Below are 25,430 nucleotides of genomic sequence, written 5' to 3'. Positions count from 1 at the left end.
AAATTCAAAATAATTAAAGTGATGGAATCACTGAAATAAAAGAAACATGTCTTTTTAGTTAATATGCTCATCATGACTGTGTTTTAAACATTGAAGAGTGAAATATTGGAAATATATTTATATACATATCCATTACAAAGCATCAGATAAAATTGAAAGGGTCCAAAAGGGTAAATAATGAAAGCATTAACTGAAGACTCATGATAATGTAAAACAAAGGAAAATGCTGCAATTTCTTTTCAAATTTATTTATAGTTTTTTAAATATCAAAATAACATGACTTAAAAGAAAACAAAGAAATTTTACCATAATCTTGGTACTAAGTATAAAATTCTACCTGACATAAAACTGTCAACAAAAAATAACACTTGTAATTAAATTGTGCATGTCTCTGCCCTATTGTAAAACATGTAAAAAAAAAATTGGTACGTGTATATCAAATGAAGATGGTAGTAACCTATACATCTCAAAAAATGCCAATCAACAATATCAACAGCAATGGCACACTGGTTTTATGAAAATAATATAAAATATCTCCATAATGTTTTTTAGTCATTTAAGCAAATTCCAACAACAAATTAAAACAAAGAAAGGAATTTAATGAAATTTTTTAGGTGCACCTGTTTTCATGTGCATTTAAAGCTGTCCCTTGACAGAAACGCAATACTTGTAGTCTTATACATATAAAACTGTTAAAATTAAAAAAAAAAACTGGTGTAAAAAATCAATAATTAGTTGCTTCTTTTGGCTTTCTGCAGAAGACCTTGAAGGAAATTTTTGAAAATTGAATTACTTGGCCGACTGCCTGTTGACCCATGAGTGGACTTGAGTGCATTTTCTGCTCTTTTGGGTTTATCACCTCGGTCTGTCACGACTGTGGCTTTAGGATTTTTCAGACTTTCCTGAGACTGGGGGAGGTAACTCTTGGGATAACTCCCTGGAGCTTGTCTGCCGCTCACCGGACCTTTGTATTTTTCATCCATTTTGTTCCTGACTGGCAGAAGCGGAGGTGGTTTGGTGAAGTTGGAGGAGTATATCACCCTGGATGCCGTATCGCCTCTTCTCTGAGGTCCTCTGGTGGAATTTTCTCGAGTCTCAGAAAAAACCCTTGAACTTCTAACAACAGGATTGATGTCTACGTTAGATAATGTCCTCTGGGGTCCTTTGAAGCTGGTGTCATTTCTTCCCTTTTTGGTAGCCTCCCTACCACTAAGAGTTTCATCAGACATCTGAGGATGCAAACCTTTCTTGGTGTATGATTTCTGCAATTCATCTGTCTTTGTATCATTGGATCTTTTCCTCCTAGGCAGGTCATCTTTTTGATCCTTTCGAACAACAGGATTGCTTGAATGCACCTTCCAAACAGACTTATAAGCTGCATTTACTCTCTTTCCTGATAGCTCGTTCTTCTTGGTTTGCTCTTGAAATGTTACCATTTTAGCCTTTGTGTCAACATTTCCAGGTTTTGCCTCATCCACCTGGATTGTGGGGGACTTCTTGACACATTCGGATTTCCCTGCAAGTTTTACTGGTGTCATCTCGGTCTGTTTCCAGGTGCTAGCTTTTTTTGATCCAGTTGCTTGGTCTTGAAGAGCACTGCTTCCACTATGTTTTTCCAATGCTCTGTTACTCAATGGATGACTGGGGCTTTCACATTGCAATAGTTCAGTCTTTTTTCTCATATCTTTAGAACTAGTTGTATTGTATTCCTGTTTCCATTTTCCAGCTGTTATCGATGCCTTGTGTACAGGTGTTGTCAAAAGAGCATTGGACTTTGAAGCTGTTGATAAAGCATCACCCAAAGCATGCCTCTGTTTTTCACCAGCTTGAGAAGATTTCTGTTGCTGCTGCAAAGGATTCTGGCGGGGAGTGGTTGCTGTGCTTGGCTTCAAAGTGGAACCATTGTCTCTAGGTGAAAAAAATTTTCTTTCTGGCTGATTGTCATTTTTGAAATTTGTTTGTTTGTTCAATAGAGGAGTGTTATACTTCCATTGTGACTCAACACTTGCATTGCTGGTTTGTTTCGGGGAGAAATTCATAATCTTTGCTAGATTCTCTGTCTGTAACCTTAGAGGATTTTGAACCGGTTTAGGAATTTTAGGTGAAGGCTGTTCCATATTGCAAGGGTAATTGGCTGCATCTTCTTCCTCTGCTGCCACTTCTAAGGTAGGACTTGTGCTTGTCTCTGTGTACATTCCATTGTCAGATATTCCTCCCTTTCCTCTGTCTTTCCTCATCCTCTCTTCCTCCTCTGACTGTTCCTCCTCTACAAAATCCTCACTGTCCTCCTCATCGTCCAATAACCTTGACCTCTCTGTCTCTTCGATGTTCAGCATGACCCTTTCAAAAGTCAATGGCTCAGAAATGGCCTCATCCCATTTTGTCTTGATTTCCTGAGGAATGACCTTGCCCTCTTTCTCCTTCTGAAGGTCATCGACCACCTCCATAGCCAGATCGTACAGGCGGTTCATCATTGCCTGAGGGTAGCGACAGCTATACACCATGACACTACTGTAGCAGTAGGAGAGACTGTTGAGCTCCTCCGGGGGGAACTTGTTCCAGTGTACGGAGAGGAACCTCCTACGTCTTTGCCAGAAAGCCAGGCTCTCCTGGTTACCTCTCATCTCCTCTATCTGATCTCTCAGGGGCTGCATGCTTTAAGAGTCTCACCTAAAAATTAGAAGTAGGAAAAATACAAATACTGCTAATATCTGAAGTTTTATAAAAATGTATTAAAATTTATAAGTTTTATGCCCAAGAATGAAAATGGTTACGGCATATATAGCATTTATCATGTCTACCTTCTGTGATGCCTTGCATTGAATTACTTAGGCCAATTTCAAAGGCATTATTCATTGAAAAGGTATTTTTACTAAACTTTAAAGTCTAACACATATTGAAGAGTGCTATTCAAAAGCATTATCAGTATTTTAACTTGACCTTTCCTGATCTCAATTTTCACCAAACTATGTTTACATGTACCTCAGATTTACTGAAAATGCTTGTTCCAGGCCTATACGTACAATATTTTGACAAATCTACCCGTTTATTTCAATGTATAATGATCGAGATGGAAAGAAGCATAGACATAAAGCAAAAAGACATCGGAAAACAGGGAGCGAGCAACCCCCCACCCCCTTTTAGCATCCACAACCGCAACCCACTGTGTGTCACAGAATTTTATCGTCCATGTTAACATATTTGGAACCACTCATGATGTATCTCAAGATCGTACAAAACACCTACCTCGTGTATTCAACGTCAGTTTAAAATGTTGACATTTGACGCTTGTCACCAACACGTGTTCCTCTGTCAATCTGTGATCCCGCAAAACCTTGTGCTTCAGTCACGTGACGAATTTGATTTGCTACGGTGGCTGTTTTATTTCTGGCACAGTGACGGGAATTTTTTCCTATGATTTGAAATTATTTTTAAGAACCTCATCACTAACACTTGCAGCACAACTACCGTCGTTTTATTGAGATACTCGCATAATAAAAATAATTGGGATAAGGTGGAATTAAGGAGGCGGGGGGAGGGGGTTCTCTCCACTTTCAACTAAACTTAAAAGGTCTCTCCACTTTCCACCTAAAAGTGGAGGGAACAGTCCCTTCGAACTCCTGAACGCCTTTCCACTTTTTAAAAATTTATTATACATATATACATTGCATGGCGTCGGAAGCAAATTTAAACAGGTCCTGTTAAAGTGCGCTAAGTGAAAGAGGAACAACAAGATGTGTTTGTGAAACACTGATGCCCCCGTATGGCAACATAGCAAAGATTTAACTTTTCTTTATTGCAAATTTGATTAATTGGTACCAAAAGTAGGGTATTCTCACTGGAAAACAATTAAGGAATTTGAAAGTAGGCAAATGTTAAAGTATTTTCAATAAGTACCAAAATCTCCAAGGTAAGGTCAAAAGGTCAAGGTAATTGGTATCCAATGAAAAGTCTTGACTGTGGAAAGTGGGAGGGGGGGGGCTAAACCTATACGCTCCAATATTCAAAACCTATACTTATCTACATCTATTTTGGCAAAAAAAAAAGTGGGGCCTCTCCTGCCCCCCCCCCCCGCCCAGTTCCGACGATGGTTACGCGTATTTTTATTAAAAAATAATAACCCAGGTATTGAACTCAACAATTAAATTGAGTATTTTGAACATTATCAAGCCCCTTTTCGCCTCAAATCTGCAATGGAATATATTATTAATTTTGATAGATGGACTTGGTTTGTCTAGGGAAGCTGCGAGAGTTCAACATGTGTTTGTTTAACATTAATATAACCTTTGAACAGTGAGAATTCTTTTTTTGTACCAACTCCTACTACGACACTGGATCTTGGTTTACAGTTTACAGAGCATCATCAGAACTGAGAAAATGATTTTGACCTTCCTGCTGACCTTGACCTCACTCCTCTTGATCTTGACCTCTCTTTCCTTTAACAGTATTCATTGCCTTCGAAGAAAAGCTTGTTTACTGTGACATGAGTACAGATGGAGGAGGGTGGACGGTAAGTACAACTTGTTATAAAGTTAATAAATTTTCAAAGAAACTATTCAAGATCAATCAAACATAACATGACAATACAAATTGGGAAGAGATTTCATCTTCATAAAACTGTTTGTTTGACTTATTAAATCAAGATATTTATATCAAACTTGATTTGCTGATTTATCTATAGTGTTTCTCAACAGCATCATTTTTATGCCCCTGGATCGAAAGATCCTGGGGGATATATTGTTTTTGTCCTGTCTGTCTGTTTTCTATCTGTTATCAACTTTAACCTAGCCCATAACTAATAGTCTATGAGTGGGTAGGGCTACATGGCTTTCATATTTCACAGGTGGATTCCTTCCGACACGACCTTTCTTTGAGTGCCACCACCTTTGACCTTGACCCATGGAGTTTGACATGTAATTGTATAATTGTATTGCTATTCATTGGCTTATCTTTTCCTTATTATTGTAAAAATCTCATACTTGTCTGTTATGGGCTCTAAATTAGAAATAAAATGTTCTGTTCTGTAATCAAGAGATTCCAACCCTTGCCATAAGCTGCCATAAAAAGGCATCAGTGTTTCATGAACACATCTTTTTTTTTCTAGCCTTGTCCTCTTCTTTGACCTTGACCTCACCTTTCTTAAATTTGCATTTAGGAAAGTTTCAAAGAATTTATTTCAAGATATTTAATGCATTCCAAGATTAAGGACTGATACATAATTTAGGAAGAATTTATCAACTGTGTCCATTTCTTTTTCACTTCCTTCCTTTGACTCCACTATTTGTTTTGAATAAAACTCAGTTCTAAAGAACCTATTGAAGATATTTATACCCCCCGCTAACAAAGTTTGGGGGGGGGGGGTATATAGGAATCACCTTGTCCTTCTGTCTAGCTGTCCGTCTGTCTGTGCAAACATGTCCGGTCCATATCTTTCTTAAGGAAGAACATTAGAATCTACTAATCCACACAAAGATTGCCAATGACCCAAGGGTGTGTCATGACCTTGACCCAAGGTCATTGGGGAAGTTCAAGGTCACTGGAAGAAAAATTTCATAATTCGTGTCCGGTCCATATCTTTCTTATGGATAAACTTGGTAGGTTCTCATTTCACACAAAGATTGCCCATGACCTGTGTCAAGGGTGTGTCATGACCTTGACCCAAGGTCATCTGTGCAAATTCAAGGTCACTGAAAGAAAAATTGTATGATTCATGTTTGATGCATATCTTTATTATGGAAAAATTTTCCTCTGAAAAACCCAGAGGGGGGTATTTTGTCCCGTTTGGACAGTTCTAGTTTCATCCAACTAGATACACTAACAAAGAATTTCATTTAATATTACTAATGAACCCTAGGTAGAGCAATGTCCCATGGACTTAGTTCAAGTAAATCATATTTTAGGCACAATAATTTCTTCATAGAATGCTGAAATAAGGTCACAGTGACTTTACTCTTCAGCTTTCAATTTTTCTGGATCCTTAATCCACCCCAATGTTGAAGATCATTGTAGAGGAATTAATCTTCAAGAGCCACTGTAAGAAATTACAAAAGAACTCAGCTGGATATAGATTTATTGACAGATTGGGTACATATTGCTGGTAAGATATCGTCATCATCATTTGACGATACCCTGTGTCATAATACAGTCAAATCCGACACAACTCATCATTAACAAATAAACCCTTAAAACTAAATCATCCGTTCTCCTCATAACAAGTAGTATCGGCACAACAAATGTGTGCAGAACGTCTTCCAAGAACTGTTATTATAATTGGTGACTCTTAAATCTTGTTGTGACAAAACAGAAATTATTAAGTAAACAAATATGACTAGGCTCAATGTCTGTGATCTATGGATATACACATAATATGTCGAGGTGTGTAGCTAACACATATTGATATTTTATAGCCTGTGGCAAACTACTCGCAAGCAACAACATGCCTTATAAAATATATATAACAAAAAATCACATTTAATTCCAACATATCATACATATTGTCTGTAATGGTATGTTCCATTTTCACCCTCTCACACAATAAAATACTGTTCCATATGTGGACACATACCTAATAGTAAAAAGAACTATTTTTGATATTTTTATAATGACTAAATTCTAAACCCTGGTCCCCGATTCTTGTCTAAATATCTTTGATATTAATACATTGTACTCTAATCACTAGAATTAATGAAATATAAACAATGGCGTGAAATTGTTTGAGAAATTCTTACACCATGTGGGTGCATATTAACAAAAAATGTGTTTGAATTATCAATCAAAAATATAACTTTAAAAAAAATCCTAGCACCAACATTTTGCCGAGGGATGGTTTTATTCGAACTGGGTTTGGGACTACATATTTGATTACAGACAATTGATAAGTACATGAGGTAAATATGGAGACAAACCCAGAGACAGACAGACAAAGTGTCAATTTCTTACTGCTGGGGGTAAGATTCCAACACACAACAACCGTTCACTTCTACACCACCACTAGCCCAACAACAGAGAAATAATTAAATAGTAATAATGATCAATCACATACCATTTGATGGTTAAAGTCATATTTTATCTTAAATATTGAATTTAAACAATATATATACATAAAATCAATTCATCAACAACAAAAATTTATATTCCTCTTGATAAAAATGTTTTACAATGAAGCCTCTATATGGATGTACACTTTCTTTATAAAGCATCAAACAGTGTTGGGTTAATCTTGACTAAACAATACATCACTGCATTGATATTTGTCATGGGTTCAACAACTCACATGAAATAGAATTAATATTGTCTGATATCATAATATAGTAATCAACTCTGGCAACCTATTCTAGACAAGCCAACATAAGTTTGCGACACACTATGGGGGAATAAATACGCCGTAACATAAGCTCACTAGTCTACACAATGATTATCTAGTGCCGAGTACATGCTTATAGTCAATCATAACTTGATTATCACAAGACTTTTAGAGCTGGTATGCTGCACCTCAAAATGTGCAATACCAAAAAAAAAAATTCAAATTGTGAAAGACAACCTAAATGTGAAACAAACAGAAGATGTGTAAAACCGAGACTGCTGCACTGAAATGATATAACACGTAGCACTGAATGAAAATGAAACTAGCCTGTGCCCATAACCAAAGCCCGACACTTTCTCCTTCACACGGTGAAATAGTTGTCTTCAATCTTGAATTATTTCTGATTTATTACGGACATGATCTGTATATATATACACAATAATAAGAGTCTGGTAGTTTTCCCTGCTGCTTCCGTCTCTCTGGTTTGCGTTAGGATCACACAGAAGTTCCACTATCACTCGGAGATTTGGCCTGTAATTAATAAGACAAAATATATAATTATCTTCCTACAATGGCATTTTAGCGTTTCTTTAGTAGTGAACATATAATTATATGATGCAGCTTATGAAATCATTTCATCATAAAAATATACTGAAAAATTGATTTTTTTTCTTTTTCATTCACACTGACACCAATATAAAATAAAAGAAGAGGTAAAATAAAAATCATGCAGTGTTTTTTTTTTCTTTAAAGGCTTCCAATTTTTCACACATCATACAATCTGTCTACAAAGCCTATTATAAAGCCTTTATTTTTAAATATTTCATGCAGAGATAAAGCATGCACTCCATTCCAAACCAGTACTAACAGTTCACGTGTTCTGTCCATTTACCTCAACTTTTATAGTCATCAAAGAACTGTAGAACGAGACAAACACAGCTTTATAGCATTGACCTCAATTTCATTAGGATCAGTATTCAATAATTAGGTCAAGGTGAGAGGTGGTGGATGGCAGATTTTATCTTCTTGCATAAAATAAGGATAATAGGTTCAAATACCGGTATGTGTGGGGGTTTAATTTTAAATCATCGTGTGTACAAGTGTTGCACTGTATTATACTCTTACTGAGATGGTTTTGCTTTTTATGTGCCTTTTAATTTAACATCGTTTTTGTAGTGTAAGAAACAGACCATGAATTTATCGCACCACATGAACAAAACTCTTACTGCAACCCTCAAAAATCTGGTTTTGTGAAAAATCATTTTAAAAAGAACCAACACCAACTTATGTGGGTATTACATTTATTTCTCTTGTCTATGAAGGACACACTAAGGCAATACATGTAGTAAAATTTTGTTCCATATTTGATTGGTGAAAAAGTGACAATTGTTCTTAATATTTATAAAGTATAGTCGATGTCAAAATTTATGCCAACTATACTGTGCAGTCAATTTATTTAACATCAAGTTTCTATAGGATATACCGGTATTTATTCTTACATTGAGAGATTGGAGTTTTAATTCACCCTTGATACCTTTGACCTTTCTGTATCATGTGACCCTTAGGGACAATATTTATATGAACTTTACAGATTATTTTTGGCTATGCAGGTTTTACATATTGCTTTTTTCCCAGACTTTTCACAAAGAAGGCCATTTACGTTGGAAAGAGAAAGGACACTATGTTTAGTTTATGGTGCATTCGGATTAGCAATTCCATCCAGATCCAAAAACATGCAATCTCTTATAATACATAAAATAATTCTACAAAGGATTCATAATAAATCAATGGTGCGATAAATATGGTCATGCATAAAATATTGGATGCGGCTGTTCTGGTATGTATTGTGTAACTATAATAATTAGTTTATATTCTAATAATCCATGCAAAATAAAATGCTTTATTGTATTTTTTTACACAAAAGGTGAATAAGAAAGGAATGGGAAATGTGCTACTGACTAAGGGGGTGGGGGATAATAGTTCAAGACAAACACCAGTATTCTGAATAGTACGTGTCTCTGACAAACAACTTACCATTATACCTAACTGTCCCTGTTACATAACAAGAACAAAACAATTATTATAAACAAAAACTTCACTGGCTATTTAAAGAAAAACCTCAGTTTTAGCAGATCATTTCAAATTTTTATTTAATCTTATATGCAGTTCAAATCCTCTTATTTGCTTTTTTCATTTGAGAAATAACTTTCTTCCTTTGAACTAATATACTTTCAAAACAGAATTTTTTATGGTAAATACATGTATGTTGAAACTAAACTATACACAGATGTCATGCAACAACAGATTATATTGTATCACTGTCAATTTTTAAGCAAACAGTGACATGACTAACATGATAAAACTTCATGCAAATCACACTCAGTAATAATGATTACAAGGCCTTGGCTGTATGAAATCTTAATTACACATAGATACATCTCTACAGAAAGTAAAGACAGTCCTATCTGAGAGAGAGAAGACCCACAATATTAAATGCATGTAGTGAAAACAGAAAATAAATCTTTATGATGTTTTTAAACTTGACTCTTCTGTCACGCCAGATGAGAACTATAAAACATTTAAAGGCTGTGTTATCAGATGGCAAAGAACTATACAAAAAAGTAATGTTAAAAACTAAGAGTCAGGCAAATTTATTTTTAGTAAGGTGAACCATAAAGCAAGAAAAAAAAGTTAAAAAGAGAAGAAAAATACAATGAATATACAGTGGACAACAAGTTACAAACAGCAACAATCACCTGGAGACAGCAGCTAGGATGAATCTTGTGTCTGAACATAAAACGTGACATGTTAATTAATTCTGAGAGTTCAACTCAAAATCTAGCAACACACAGAGTATTTTGATAGCTAACCGAACGGCAGATAAATACCAAGTGTAACGACGCTCACATTTTCAACAAAAGTGCATATTTCTTCTCTTGCTTTCATTACGTAAATCTACACATAGAGAACCCTTGGTAGAAAAATGTCCACTTACCAGTCTTTGGGACAACTGTTTGTTTAAGGTGATTTCTTTTTCTAATTGTTTTTCTTTTTCATCTAGTTTGACCTTTAGCTATGAGGAAGTGTAAAAGTGGAATTAAAACAAAGGAAAAGAAGAATTATAGGCATCATCATCTGTCATCCACCACCCCTGATTTACATATAGTGGGGGGTCGAATTACTGAGGTAGGGGGAAACAATGCACAATAAGCAGCTTTAAGTATTACACAACAGTCAAGTTAGTCAATGATGACAAGTAGTCATTAAAAGTACTGGGATAAAAAGTGATTTTCAGAAAAATTGAAGAAACTTCTATAGAATTTTTTTTTCTACATATCAGTGGTGTTAATAATTAACCTTAAGGTTTAGTAACACTATATCAAAACAGATTTCTAGTTATTATTTCAGAGCAAATGTTTCATTCTGTTGACAAGTACAAACCTCTGACACTGTTGAATTAGAGTTGGTCCCCGGGCTCTGAAAAACACCACAACAATGCATTGTATAGTAAACGTTTACATATTACATGTATTACAATTTAAAACATAAACATGTTTTAATTGTTCTATCAAATTATCTGTAGAGTAACAAACAGCATTCACAGTTATATGAACTACATTTGTTTTGAGTAGACAGTCATACATTTATGATAAAAATTTTAGATGACTTTTAAAAAGGAACCTTCGAAATTTCTTATCCACCATTTTTCCTATTAAACAAATCAAGGAAGTTTCATACTCATTACAAGTTTCTATGATGCATTGATAATATTTAAACTTCATGAATTTCCCTTTCTCCTCCACCTATTCAGCAGTTGAACATACAGTGTTACAGTTGCATGCTACATAAATGCTCCACTCCCCATATCTTTAGTAAGCCTGTGTAGCTCCCCTTCATCATGACTCACTAAACTTACTCCCCTCCCTTTCAAATACACTACATTCCCAAAACCTACCCTCTCCCTCTCTTCCAGTTGCTACTTTGCTGACATTGGTCACTAGCCCCTGCTAGACACCCCCCCCCCCCTACTCCCCATGGTGCTTTCTGTCTTATAACCCTTAGAGCCTAATTGACTTATATCCCTCCTGGTCTTACCTTTTCCCTCTCCTCCAGTTGTTGCTTTAGTTTTGTGACTAGCTTGGACCCCCCCCCCCCAATGGGCTTTCTGTCTTATAGTCTCATAACCCTGAGCCTACCTTTTCCCTCTCCTCCAGTTGTTGCTTTAGTTTTGTGACTAGCTTGGACCCCCTCCCCTAAGCCCCTTCTGTCCTTATAACTCCCCGGGGCTTACCTTTTCCCTCTCCTCCAGCTGTTGCTTTAGTTTTGTGACTAGCTCCTGTTCTTGCTGGATGGCGTCCTGCCCAGTTTTGATAATGCCGTTTAATCTCACAACCTGTGAGGCAAGGTCCTTACTCTTCTTCATCTCAGCTTCTAGCTGACTCTTCAAGTCCTGCATTTCCTGAAAAAAAAAATTTAAATTACATGTAAGTTAATCTTGGAATTTACATGTATATATATTTCATTGAAATACATTTCCACCACTAACTTCTAAAGAATATAGTATAAGATACTTATAACACAGTGCCAGGGATGGATGATTTTGCTTCATTTAAAAATCATTTCGCTATGGCCAAAAAAAATTAATAAATAGTTTCTCAGGCCAAAAAATTCAAAATTCAATGCGGCAGGCAGGCTTTTTTTTTTTTTTTTTTTGGAAGCAGGTTTTACCTCTCTTTTTTTTGTAAGTCATTTGTGCAGTAAAATGATAATATCTACTGATTCTTAAGTTTTGTTCTCTGAAATTAGTTATAATATGTATTCAACGTTAAATAATGATATTCAAAACATTTATTTAAAAGTTAACTGATAAAATACTTTAGATTTAGAAGAAGTATATTGTTTTTCTAATAAAAACGTCTTTCTTAGCATTTATGAAAAGGGGAATAACCTTTTCTTTCTCAACTTGGAGAAATAGAAAATCGAGTTTAGTTTTGTATGTCAATAAAATTGATCAATCCTGTTCTTGCTGGACCCGTCTCTGCTCTCAGTTTTGCCCGAGCGAGAGTAATGCCGTTTAATTTTTGTAATTTCAAATGTGAGGCAACCGGAAATCCTATGGATTTTCATTGGCTGATACATTCTCTTCGATGCTAAGATCTGTATTCTTTAAAAAGTCAGAGTCTGCGCCTTTACTTTTATCTGGTTTTATAATAAAATACCTCTGTATGCTTTGCAAGGAACAAAAAACGCACATATCTTTGTTTAAAAAGTAAATTCTCACATGTGTTTTCATGGGAGTCGCCATCTTGTTAGGCGGTTTTGTTATACATGACCTCTAGTTTACAAAAATATATTTAAAAAAGTCTCAGAGCGAGAGTGGGGAACAAAAATCACTGATGCGGCGGTGCATGAGAAACTATTGATTATTTTTTTTTGGCCTATAAATGTCAATTCATTACAAGTGTGTTCGCTATAAACATGTTTTACTGTAACAAACTTCCACTGAATACACACCTTAGAGAGGTCAGCTGTGTTTGATTGCTGTATTGAACTCTGTAGAGATGAGATTCGAGTTTCAGCCTGTCAATAAATAATCAACATGAAAACACACATATATATAATTGTAGATTTTTTTAAAAACAAAATGTCATTTTTATAATTCTACCATATATACTTTCCATGCCAAAAAACTAAAACATGCCAATTATAAAGAAAAAAATAAACTCTACAAAACCCTTATCCAAAGAAAATATTGTGCATTTAAATATTTGAAAGGTTTGGTTGTGAACAAGACAGGGAATTGACAGTTCTTATAAAACATGCATTCACTGAAGTTGTATAAAATTCTCTTCATTAAAATTCTGATTTCTTGAGATTAATCATTCATCCTATACAACATTTATCTCTCTTCACCTCGTTTACTTCATCTTGAAGCTGTGTACATTTATCTTCTGAAATTTTCAATTGATCCTCTAAGGATAAAACTTTGGCTTTCATCTGAAAACATTTAAATTTGGGTGAATTAACTTCAAATGAACACTTAATTTCTCAGCGACAATTTCCACTAGACCAAACTTCATATAAAAGACATATTTGCTGTTTAAAAGATGGTGCAAAGGACTAAGCAGCCAAGGGAGAAAACTTATAAAATCTCATAATTCAAGGCTTTGTCATGCTCAGCTTTAATAATCCTCATCATTAATTAAACATGCTTTTATTATCAACTCTCAAAAGTTTAAGCATACACTGTAAATTTTTTAATCTGTACACATGTATATTTCAAAGACTATTTGAAAGCTATCCAATACATTTTCTTATTAACAACATAATGCAAGAGTTGTACATAAGCAAATACATGTAGGTGTTCAATATTTGAAATTCATATCAAAACTTGCTTAATATTGATGGTTAAGATTCAGTCTACACATACAAGTACATGTGTTTTAGTAAATTGTGAAATATATGTATATAACTGTAAAGTAATACATGTACACTGTTATTATGTAGTTGTTAATGATGTTTACACACATTTGTTATCTAGATTTATATTAAATGAGAAATTTATGCAACACCAACCCATGTTAGAAAAGTAATCAAAATTTTGGTAAAATTCCATATAAGCCATAACATGCAACTGCAACCCACTGGTTTATGGATTGTAGTATACAGGGTGCTACAAAAGCTACTCTGGAAGGTGTTCAATGAGATTTCTACCAAGTGAGAGTTCTTTCCCCCTAATGATAATTTCTGGGGCATACCTCGTCAGAAATTTGGGTCAGACTTTTCTCAAGACATCTATATGCAAAGTCCAACTCAGTAAGCGCCTAGAACAGCAGAGTGCAGAGTTATATACCCTCAAACCCAGCTGTGTGCATATACAGTGTATGTATCTAAGTTTCTATTGATTTTAATCGAGTTGGAAGTGAATACATGTATATGAAATACACATGTAGACACAGTACACAAATTTGGACTATTTCACATGTACCTGTATTAGATAAATCCTACTCAATTTTGGCCAATCATTCATAATGCTCCTTTACATTAATTGCTAGAACTGTTTTCATCCAGGATAAAATTACTATACATAGTCAAACTGAGAAAAAAAACTTGTATAACTACAAAAAGAGACTTGTGCCTTGCTTTATGACATTTTTAAGAATATTAAAGTGATGACATATACTACAGAGGGTTGCTATCTGCCAAACATGCTAAACAATTTCCAAGACAACAGAGGGGTTATTTTTACACATAAGTTCATGTACACTAGAAATCTTATAAAGGAGAGGATCATACAATTTTAGGTAATCACACACAGAGAGTACGGTATTAATATTCAAATCCCCAAGATAAACCACTGACCTCTTCACTGTTTTTGTATTTATCTACATCTTGTTTCAAAGAGGCAATTTCATCTTTTGCCTGAAAAGTAAATATACATTGTTTAATCTTCATACATGTGTGAAAGTTTTTCAGCATGCTAATAAAATGCATTATGAACTAAACAAATTTTTTGGTCAAATTCTTTTGTATGAATTTGGGCACACTCTTGACCTGATCATCATCCAAATGTTCAATGATTCCAGATTTAGTTTAAACATTTCATTGACCTATTTTAACCCTACATTTGACCTCTGAAGTCTATACCATATAAGTAGAATTTTTAGGGAGAATTTAATTTTGGCATTATTAGTGAGGGTATCAAGATCGCTAAAATTTAATATCACTACTTATTAATATCGGTTTATTGTAATAGGCTCTTTAGTGAGCTTTTTAAAAATCGCTAAAATCACATCTAGCTAAAAATAAATTACCAATTTTAAAGGTTAAATTGCTAAATTTGTGTCTCGCTAAAATTTCCACTTATACGGTATTTGACCTTTAAACTCTACATTTGACCTCTGACCTGTTTTAACTCTACAGTGAGGGCCTCTGCCTTGTCCTGCCACTTTCTCTCCTCCCCCTCTACACTGTTCTCTAGCTGCTGCAGTTTTGTCTCCTGTGGAAAAACACATCAGTGTTACAAATCTCATGTAACAATTAATTTACTAATGGTGAAGAAATTCAAATTAGAGACTATGTAGATTACACATAAAAATTGACATGAACAAAAAATTAACAAATTCAAAATTTCAGAAATTGTAGGAATGCAATGAAAACAAAAGTGATGTTGATAAGTCCAATCTTAAATCTTAACCAAACAATACCCACGGCGCTTGAGTGTTAAAACAACTATGATAATAATAAGGCTATCCCTAGCTGTACACTTACTGTGGTCTGTAGAACAGCTAAGTAATCCTCCACCTGCTTCTGGAGTTTCCTGTTGGCCTCCTCGAGTTCCTGAACCCGCGAGTCACTGCTGCTACTCTATAAATAGAAACAAAGTTAGGAATAAAACTCCGCTGATGTTGTAGATCTTTCAATACTTTCACAGAGAATAGAGCACTCATTTCTGTCAGTTGACAACAAAAAAACAAACCTGGTCCAGTTTAGACTTATTCTCTTCATTTTCTTTTTCTAGCTGTTTAACTTGTTCTTTTAAGTCTTTTACTAGACTCTGTGCAGCTGTAATCTTATCAACAGAGAAATAAAGGAGAAGGTGAGTGCAATATATAGCAGGAAAACAGTGGACAGGACATTACAAAAGGTGATATAAACACTTCACCAACAGAAGTACAAGGAGAAGATTTCAGGGTTTTAAAAGGGGAGAAAAGATGTGGTATTTCATCTGTTTTAGAGTTGTGTTTGTTGTTTACCTGTGAGGAGGACTCGGTTTTGCTGTCACCTAACTGCTTCTGTAGCTGTGTATTCTTGCTCTCTAACTCTTTCACTCTAGCTTCCAATTTGGCACTCTGAAATTTAGATCACATCAAACATCAGTAAAATGTAAATTTCCCTGTGACATACTTTTCAAAGGATTGATTCCTTGGATCATAATTCTTACTTCTGAAACCTTTTTCTTCAGGTCTGTTACTTGCGTCTGTAACGAGTTCTTGCTGTCTTCTAATTCTTTTAATTTGGCACTCTGTAAAGGGACATTAAAAAGAAAATACAGATAGTTTTTTTTACAATAAATTGTCCAGGAAAAGTTTGCGAAGAATTTAGGAAATGTCCTTGAAATAAAATCTTGAAACTTCCTTGAAAGATTTGGTAGAAAAATTTTCCTTACATCATCTTTTTTCTCTAAGGCTGCCTTTATTTGGACGGCAGCTTCTTTTTCAAAACTGTTCATCCAATCCTTGTGATTCTGAAATTAAACAAAATTTTTAAAATTTTAAGCAATAAATTTGTGTAATAAATTTTTCTATGCTCAGAAAATGTTAATACAATCCAGATATTAACTAATCCAGTTCAACAAGCAAATCTAACAGTTTGTATTGAGTTAAAAATTTCTGTTTTGCACTTTTTTGTAGTCTGTATCAATGTATTTTCAATGGTCATGCTTTCTTTATAAAGATTATCAGTACAGTCTCACGTTTTATCCAAGAACTCACCATTTTATCGCTGACAGAAATCTTGGGGAACAGCCTCTGTAGTATATTTTTGTCATATTTTTCTGTCTCTGTAACTGCTGCTGTGGTCTGCTCCTGAAATAAAACACCATTTCATTATACTTTAAACAAGTTTTGTAACTGATACATTTTGAAATCGCTTTATAAAACTTCTTTCTTTTAAGCAAATGCGTCGATTGTTATATTTCATGCAATTGAGATTAATAATATATTATTATGTTTTGTCTTTTTCTGAATGAAATATACCGAGATTTTTATAATCATTCTGGAACAAAATTTATCCATTGATAAAATTGAAATTTTTTTTTTGGAGGGGGGGGGGAGCATAAAAAAAGAAAAAGAGCATAACAAGCAAAAAACAGGCCTATAGTAATAATCATATTAAAAAAAAATAAACTATTGAAATTACATTAGTTCATGCACACATATCATTTAACCATTAAACACTAGATCAAGAGAAATAAAATATAGCATTTTTATTTTGTCAAATTTAATATATTTAATAATAATAAATTTTGTATATACCAGACTTTGTCCACCTTAAACTTTATGATCCCTCAAGAAATAGTACCAACACATGCAAAAAAATATCTAAATCCTTCAATCATTTTAACACCCATGATAAATAAAGATTTTACTCACTTGCTGTTACATGCAGAGAAACGAAAGCATTTAGAGCACATGTGTTAAAGATTACTAAATTAAACAATAAGACAACATCAATCTCTGCCTCTCAATGTTAGCATTCTTCAAAAGTGGATAATTTACCTTGACTTCTTTTTCAACACGTGTAATTTTATCAGAGGCTGATTTTTCGGCCTTTTCTAAAGCATCCATAGCTTTCCAATTCTTTTCTCTCAATTCCTACATTAATACCAAGATTTCATCCTTCACAATTTTGAACTGACTTTAAATAAATTTCTTTTCAAATTTCTGATTATTTGATAAAAATAAATGTCCTGGTATCTGAGGTTTAATGATAAAAAATGTAGGGGCAAAGTTCAAACAGGCAATAAGCATGATGGCCAGATTTTCAAAATTTTTTTCAATTTCAGGATTTCAAAACTTTTGGGTTATCTCCCCTAGAATTAGTATGTTGTAAACATTGTTTTGTAAAACATTCTGTTTAATGATTGAGGTACCATGCTACATGCCCCCAGCTGTGTGACCAACTGACACTTACGTTATTCTTTTTCTTCTGAGCCTCTATCTGCTCCAGTAATTTTGCTGCCTCTTTTTTCTGGACATCAATGTCACTCTGTAAACTCTGAATAGTCTTATCTTTTTCTGCAACCCTATAACATGAATCATTTAAATTGGAGATAATCTCATACATGTACCTTAAAATATCAGTATTATATCATGTGGTCTTATTTTTCATTCATGAGAATTTGCAAAACAGCAATGTCAATCATCTAAAAATGCACTGCATTTCATAAATCTATTTTTTAAAATTTCCATGACAATTTCCCACCAAGTGTTATAATTTCTCACGTTTTCTTGTACTCCTCCATGGCCTCTTTGTATTCCTGTAATGCCTTCTCCTCACTGAGAATGTCTCCGTTTGGTTTGGCTTTAGGTGCTTCCTGTCCATCACCCAGTGGTCGCTCGCGGATTACCTTAGCTTCCTCTACCAGCTTCTTATTCTCCATCTTCAAAGTCTACAAACATAGATTTAATATTTAAACATTACAAAGATAATATAAAAGTTTTTTTTTCCCAAAATGGTATTATTTTATGATAGGTTCAGAGTCACAGCTGTCTATGAAAATTTATCCTGGCATCCTATAGGTAAGGGCGAAACGATTACACGTGTAAACGGCGACGTTTCGATTACATGCCCTAAACGTTTACAAATTGAGTAAACGTTTACACGAAGGTTAATATCAACGTCTATCAGAAAAAAAAACCCTTTCATCCAAACAAGTTGTTTTATTTCATTTTTACCAAAGAAAACACACTCAGTGTCTGTTACAAACATTCTTTTTCTGTTATAATCGATATCGGAAACGCAATATTAAACAAAACTACCTAGAAACCAAAATGGTTTAACATATTTAATTGCGATTTCTGAGTAGTGAAAACTAGCGATGTTTTATTTTATTTTTCCAAGTATATGTTCTAAAATAAATAACCCCTGTTGTTGCTTTTTATTTGATTAGAAAATAAAAAGCATCATGCTTATAACGGTATAATGTTGAATTACTTGAATATAGAGCCTTGAAAAACTGAACGTAAACCGGAACACTCAGTGTTATCGTATTATATTTTTATATTACTATCTCGATACATTATAGTTAAAGAATGGTTTATTAAAATAGTGTTTCATGAGTAAGAAGCCATAAAAATTCAACACATAAAATTCTCCCGTTTAAACGATACCGTTTCGTTTACTGCTGTCCGTTTAATCGTTTACAAAATTCTGTAAACGTTTCACCCTTACCTATAGGTGGCAATGGCATACTGTGGGAATCTAAGATATCTGTGTGATTTTCTACCTGCCGATTCACATAATTTATAACTGTGAGGAAATATGACCGCATGAAAGAGTATGCTAACTGTATACAAGTCTGACAAGAATTCACGAGTAAGATGGAGATTCAATGTTTAATATCTTAAATACATTCTACTTGTAAAACAATAATCAGACATCTATACTAAAAGGATCAAATGCAGAGAATGAATAAAATTTAACATTTTGACAATAAAACGTTCAGGGAAATTATTCCTTTCCTTCCAAATTCAAATTTAAATGCTATTCCCCTCTCCTGATATTTAACTACCTCTAGTTCCTGTTGGATATTATTTTTCTGGTTCTCTATCTCCTGTAGCTTTTTCTCTGTCGTCTTCAGTGAGGACTCAACAGAAGCCTTGGCTGTCTCAGTCATCTACAAAGACATTCATAATTTATCAAATGTTATGGCAAACATAGTTGTACTATTAACATATACTTAATGTATATTGTGCCTTCAATTAATGCATGTAATGGGGCTTTTTCTTTAAAATTGAAATTTGCAGAGATAATGAGAAACCTTTTTTTTGTGAAAATAGTTTGTTAATCAATAACTAGTATTAAAAGAGCACATGTCTCCTTTTTATTGTATATAACCAGCACAAGAAGATTACCTGTGTCTAACACACAGTACCTACATCAAATAATATTCCTACTTAATGTATAATTCTCCACGTTAGGAAGAAAATGTTTCTTTAAGCTTCCCCCTGATTTAATCATACCAATCAAAATTTTGCTGATGACAGATTCAGATAGATAATGAATATTGTTAAAAAAAATGTGCTGAGTTATTTATTTTTACTTCTAAGATAAATCTTATAAGGATTATATCTACAACATGTGATTTACCAAGATGTAAGGATATCAAATATGTTAGGCTTTGTACAAAGAGGCTGATCCCTACACATATTATACTTAATCTAATGTTACCATCTTCCGGAATTACATCTTTACTGAAATTTCTGATAAGGTTATTTAAAATAAGAGCGTTGAGGGCCTTTTGTGAAAATGAGACTCCTAGATAAATATGAAACATTTCTTAACTATACATCAACGATTGATTCTTTTCAAAAAATACTTCAGATTGAGCATTAGCCAATGATGAATCATTTCCAACTATTTTTTCATTAAAACAATAAAATATAATACAACATACCTTGAGTTTTTCTTCCAGTTCCTTGGAGCTGGCGTCGTTTCCGTTCAGTGCCTTCTCGAGTTCCTGCAGTCTGGCCTTGACCCCGGCGCAGTCCTTCTCGGCCGTCTTGAGTTTATCCGCGAGGGTCTTCTTCTCGTTCTCACTCTTACGCAGCTGTTGATTGACTTCCTCTAACCTCTTGGACCACACCCCTTCTGCGTCACTCTGAATTACAAAATGTACATATAATTTATACAATATTGTACAGGTACCACAAAAGCCTGACAAAGTCAACTCCATGAAAATGTTCCTTTTTCTTTGGATTATGAAACTCTCAAATTAATATTAGTGTACAAGATTACTGCCTATTCAGAAGGATCTGCAGGGCTGATCGTAGGCAGTAAATTACAAAGGGGGCATTATAAAAGTAGGAAGGTGTCTTGTGTCCCCCCCCCACCCCTCCACCCCCTGGTGAGGGTTGAGAGAACAATGCCAGAATAACCAGGAGATGCCATTATATGTGGAGAAATTCCATGGCCCCTGGGTCTAAACTCTGAAAGACAACCCTGAATCTGGTACAAAACAATATGAATTCCTGTAACAAACATGTAGAACTTCCTACCTCTGTTCCTTTGAGTTTTTTAATCTCTTCCTCCAGCTTGGCACACTTAGATAATGCAGCACTTTTGGCCTTATCTGCTGAGGCGAGCTTGATTACATTGCTGGACAATTCATTTTCCATGATGGAAACTTTCTGACGAAGGCTATTAAATTCTGCAGGCGGGATAGCTTCAGCTCTGTAGTGACCAAAAACCCATATTAAATCAATGACGTTCAATCAAAACAGAATCTGAAGAATGCTAAATTAACTTTAGAATTAAGCAAGAGAGAAAAAAATAATTGTCTCACTGATAAGAATATCACAATAAGACATAAGATTAAGAGAAAAATAAGTTGATTAATTTCATTACTCACTTTACTTTCTCATATGATTCCTTAAGCTTTCTATTTTCCTGCAAATAAAAAATTTTCAAATTAATTTCATTCATTCACATGCGAACTTTTTGAATTCTAGAATCTTGAAAAGCAAATAATAATCATTCAACAATACAAGTCCTCCTTATAAAAACAAAGGAGCCTACAATGTTACTTAAGCCCCTTAACCTAAGACTTAAGCCTTCTACCTTAAGACTAGAGTCCTACCACTAGACTTGATCCCCCTACATTTAGACTTGGATTCATACCACTAGACTTGTTCCCTCTACATTTATACCTGGACCCTATCCCGAGATTTTGGTCCCCCTACCCTCTCACTCTAAAACTTGAGTCCGGAACTGAGACTAGGGACCCAATACCCTTTGAGATTTGGACCCCTACCCTCCGAGACAAGAGACTCCACCCTGAGATTTGACCTCTACCCTGAGACTTGAGCCTCCAACCTAAGACTTCACCCCCCCTCCCTCTACCCTGAGCCTTGAGCCCCTACCTCCTTTAACTGTTGAAGTTGCCCCTGGTTCTGAGCCTGTTGCTCCAGTTTATTGATATGAGCCTGCATTCTGCTGTTTTCTATCAGGTGACTCTCATGTGTGGACTGCATGCGGGCGTGAAGGGCCTGAATTTCCTGGGTCTGTGCAGTTATCTTCCCCTGGTACTGTTCTTCCAAGGTTGTGAATCGAGTCTTCTCATGGGCCAACTCTTGTCGAATTTCCTTGATTTTGTTTGCGTTAGCCATGGCAAGGTTTTGCTCTGTAACATTTCACATTTTTCACATTCATCAAATTTCTCACATAGAGTTTCCACACAACAAAAGAATACAATTTTCTTTAATAATCATGTAAGACATATATCCATGGGTTTAACAGCCCTCATTTACTCAGAGATATTTCTCACTGAGAACATTTTATAAATTTGTGTATTTACTGTTGGAATGTATGGATAGATTTCAAGCATACATACAAGGAATAAAAATTGCTAAAAAAGTTAGTTGGTTTAAAATACCTTCTTGAAGAGCCCTCTCCTTCTCTTCCAGCTGTCTTCTCAACAAAACAATAGGGTCCCCCTTCTGACTTTTCTGTGAATATGCAAACCATATAAATACATTCAATTTCAGAATTAAGAGGAAAATATTATCTTCTGTACATATACTTGTTGATATTTATAAAAAAAAAAAAAATCAAGGGAAATAACTCTTTTACTCACAAATAGACAAAAAATACATAAGTTGGAACTATTGAGCAATTCATACTTTTACGTTATACAATGTATTCAATAAGGCGTAGAATTACCTTATTCCACTCAGAGGATATATTTCCCCCTCCCCCGCCTTGCTTGTTGAGGAGGATTTCAATCAGAGTCTGGGTGTCCTGGTCCCCCAGCTGTGCAGTCCTTACAGACATGATCAGGTCAGAGGCGTCCATCAAGGGTTCTACAACAGCACAATCCAAGCAAGCTCAAATAAAGATCTAATAGCTCTAAGACTAATTATTCAGGATTTACAGTTCGAATGTCCAAAATTCACAGCTATAAAATTACTAGCTTGGCACTTTCCTTTTGGAAAATGGGATCAAACCCAACCTTAGTAGCTAACTCCCCCACCCCCAAAAATTATAAAGGGTTTATCTTCTCATTTATCTTAATGATTTCAATGTAAAAATCTTCTCAACAGTGTCCAAAATGGATGGAAAACTCAAAAGTCTGCTTTTAAAATACAGGAAATGTGTATGGAAAACAAAATTAATTTCAACTCATCTGAAAATGTGAGACTTATGTATGTGGGTCATGTGGGTAGGCAGGACTTTTTAATACATCAGTATTTGGCTAAACTGCTGTTAGACTTGATATTAACAACACATGCAGTAAATACATGTGCTACCTAGATAAATCTTCTTTTGATTTGCTGACAGCTATTCATGACTTCACATGACTTCATAAAGACAGCAATGTACATATTTAACTGTCCTATCTGCTTTGTAGTCAGTGTATTTATTATTTATAATATCAGCTAGAAACAGAGATGACAAAATGATTCTGTCAATAAATGGATTTTTTTTTTACAACATGATGAAAAACATTAACATGAGTTAAGAAAGTTTATATGTAACCTTTAAAAATATTAGGCCTTTTATTTATTTCCTAAAAAAATCTACAAAGATTTTTATATATAATATACAGGTAGGTTTTTAACTTCAAGTCTTAATCAGTTATTAGAACATTCATTTTTGTAAGTATTTATAAATTATTCATATTTATTATATTAATTCCTAGCAATCAAATATGACAACTGGTACTTAAGGAATACATGAAATTTCATATTACAATTATAAACAACATTAATAACGTGATTAGTTAAAATGAAAATATATATATTAAGCATTTAATTTCAAAAGTCTTCAATGAACTAAAAATATGAATAAAAATCACGTACAACACCCACAGTGAAAATATGTTGTCTCGGCTGTGGATGTTAAATGATGCATTTCGTAATTTACCTGTTAAATTATTTGGGTCAAATAACTCAATACAGTGTATTTTTTCCTTTAAATTTGTTACTTGATATTATTACCTTGAAGCAATAACTTTAATGCTGATACATGCAATTAAATCTTAGGGCAGTCAAGTTCACGATGCTTATATGAAACAAAAATATCTATTGACTCATAAATCTATTTTCCCATTGGTTTTACCACAAAAAATAACTTCTGAACCCAATAAATTCTCAATGATACTGAATCAATTGATGAAGACAAATTTATTATTAATTTATTATTAATTTTTTTGGTTGTTGATTGATCTGGATACATTTTCACACCTGATTACAGACAATACTCTACCTTGGAAATGCTTTGATCTCTTTTGTTTGCTTTCAGTTGCAGCAGCTGTGACCTTAGACACGTGCTCCACCATGAAATCCTCTTCTACCGGCTTTTGTTTCTTACCGGACTTCGGACTCTCTGGCTTCTCGCTCTTGCTATCCTTCCTCTTGCCCTCTCTTTCATGCTTATGTTTTAAATCCAGTTCATCCTTTGGGGGTGGTTTAAAATGTGGGACTTCCACCGTCTCTTTGGCTATTAGTGGTTTTTCATCCTTATTGGCCAAGATGGATTTTGAAGGGTGCTTTCTCTGCCTGAGGTTGGGAAGAGACTTGGAGGTCTCTATTGTTTCGATAGGTTCAATGATCTCGGCTTCAATCTCCAAATTGACCATTTTATGCTCCTTAGGAACTTCCTTGGTCTCCTTTGGGACTTCATCTACTTTCTCTTTCGGTTTGTCCTTCTTAGTTTTACCTCCTTTCTTTTCCTTCTTCTCCTTTCCTGCTTTCTTGTCTCTTCTTGCCTTCTCCTGCTCTTCTTCAAACCTCTTCTTCTGCTCAGCTATAGCTTCTTCATACGACTTTTCTTTTATGCCGAAGACAGATATCAAATAAATTAAGATGGCTGACACTATGAAAACTGTCACTCCTATTAAAACCACATGCGGATCCATGTTTATATTCAGTTCTGAGGTAGAAGGGGGCAATGTAGAATGAAACACCTGACTGAGAACAAGTGCACGTACAAACACCACGCCCCTTTTTAATTACGTAGAATAAGTTATCAACTAATAAACTTAAAATTATCCGAAATATTACACAAATAATGAAGTAAAAACCGATGCCGTGACGTTAAACTTAGAGAAAACTGTCTGTTTTCTGTCTATCCATCGAAACCTTACACGCTTATCGTCCACGTCGGCAAGTTGCAGTGTCAAGACCGGGAACACGACTAGCCGGTTTCCAGTTTTTCCCTTTCTCGATAATAATATCACTTAAAATTCACCAAATAAAATCTCCCTTAAAAGTTTACAATTAATCACACAAAAATTAAGCGAAATATTTCTTCTTAGAAGCCTTTTGACATTATTTTAGCAGACACTTTTCACTGTTCTCCCTTCCGTAGCCTTCCATCAATGGTGGCACACCGAACTGAAACC

At 34.6% G+C, this 25,430-nt stretch overlaps 2 protein-coding genes across 16 annotated transcripts; both read right to left on the bottom strand.

Moving 5' to 3' along the window:
• Nucleotides 1-632: 632 nt before the first annotated feature.
• Nucleotides 633-3,350, bottom strand: LOC134265987 (uncharacterized). The gene is made up of 2 exons (XM_062748184.1): nucleotides 3,247-3,350; nucleotides 633-2,670 (listed from the first exon to the last, which is right to left on the bottom strand). The coding sequence occupies exon 2, from the start codon at nucleotides 2,652-2,654 to the stop codon at nucleotides 732-734; it is 1,923 nt and encodes a 640-aa protein (XP_062604168.1). The 5' UTR covers nucleotides 2,655-2,670; nucleotides 3,247-3,350; the 3' UTR covers nucleotides 633-731.
• Nucleotides 3,351-6,053: 2,703 nt separating this feature from the next.
• On the bottom strand, nucleotides 6,054-25,417 carry LOC134265993 (ribosome-binding protein 1-like). 15 transcript variants are annotated; one of them, XR_009991877.1, is made up of 28 exons: nucleotides 24,293-25,417; nucleotides 22,748-22,887; nucleotides 22,461-22,533; nucleotides 21,949-22,208; nucleotides 21,438-21,475; nucleotides 21,085-21,259; nucleotides 20,484-20,687; nucleotides 19,599-19,703; nucleotides 18,310-18,476; nucleotides 17,999-18,110; nucleotides 17,584-17,679; nucleotides 16,798-16,890; nucleotides 16,473-16,550; nucleotides 16,248-16,328; nucleotides 16,060-16,155; nucleotides 15,783-15,875; nucleotides 15,575-15,670; nucleotides 15,210-15,302; nucleotides 14,666-14,725; nucleotides 13,217-13,300; nucleotides 12,818-12,883; nucleotides 11,595-11,762; nucleotides 10,745-10,780; nucleotides 10,299-10,376; nucleotides 10,060-10,090; nucleotides 9,338-9,355; nucleotides 8,196-8,220; nucleotides 6,054-7,834 (listed from the first exon to the last, which is right to left on the bottom strand). XR_009991877.1 is itself a non-coding variant. In XM_062748194.1 (27 exons), the coding sequence occupies exons 1-25, from the start codon at nucleotides 24,942-24,944 to the stop codon at nucleotides 10,073-10,075; spliced, it is 3,162 nt and encodes a 1,053-aa protein (XP_062604178.1). In that variant the 5' UTR covers nucleotides 24,945-25,417; the 3' UTR covers nucleotides 6,054-7,834; nucleotides 9,338-9,355; nucleotides 10,060-10,072. The 15 variants fall into 15 exon arrangements, 14 of the variants coding, with proteins under 14 accessions (XP_062604178.1, XP_062604176.1, XP_062604175.1 ...); XM_062748194.1 differs by lacking the exon at nucleotides 8,196-8,220; XM_062748192.1 differs by lacking the exon at nucleotides 10,060-10,090 and having other exon boundaries at nucleotides 8,172-8,220.
• Between the last annotated feature and the right edge of the window lie 13 nt (nucleotides 25,418-25,430).

This window comes from Saccostrea cucullata, unplaced genomic scaffold (genome assembly GCF_032062105.1).
Source record: "Saccostrea cucullata isolate Sc308-1 unplaced genomic scaffold, CSIRO_AGI_Scuc_v1 ctg377, whole genome shotgun sequence".
NCBI classification, from domain to species: Eukaryota; Metazoa; Mollusca; class Bivalvia; order Ostreida; family Ostreidae; genus Saccostrea; species Saccostrea cuccullata.
Note: the sequence above shows the minus strand (reverse complement) of the source record. Positions and strands in the feature narration are given on the sequence as shown.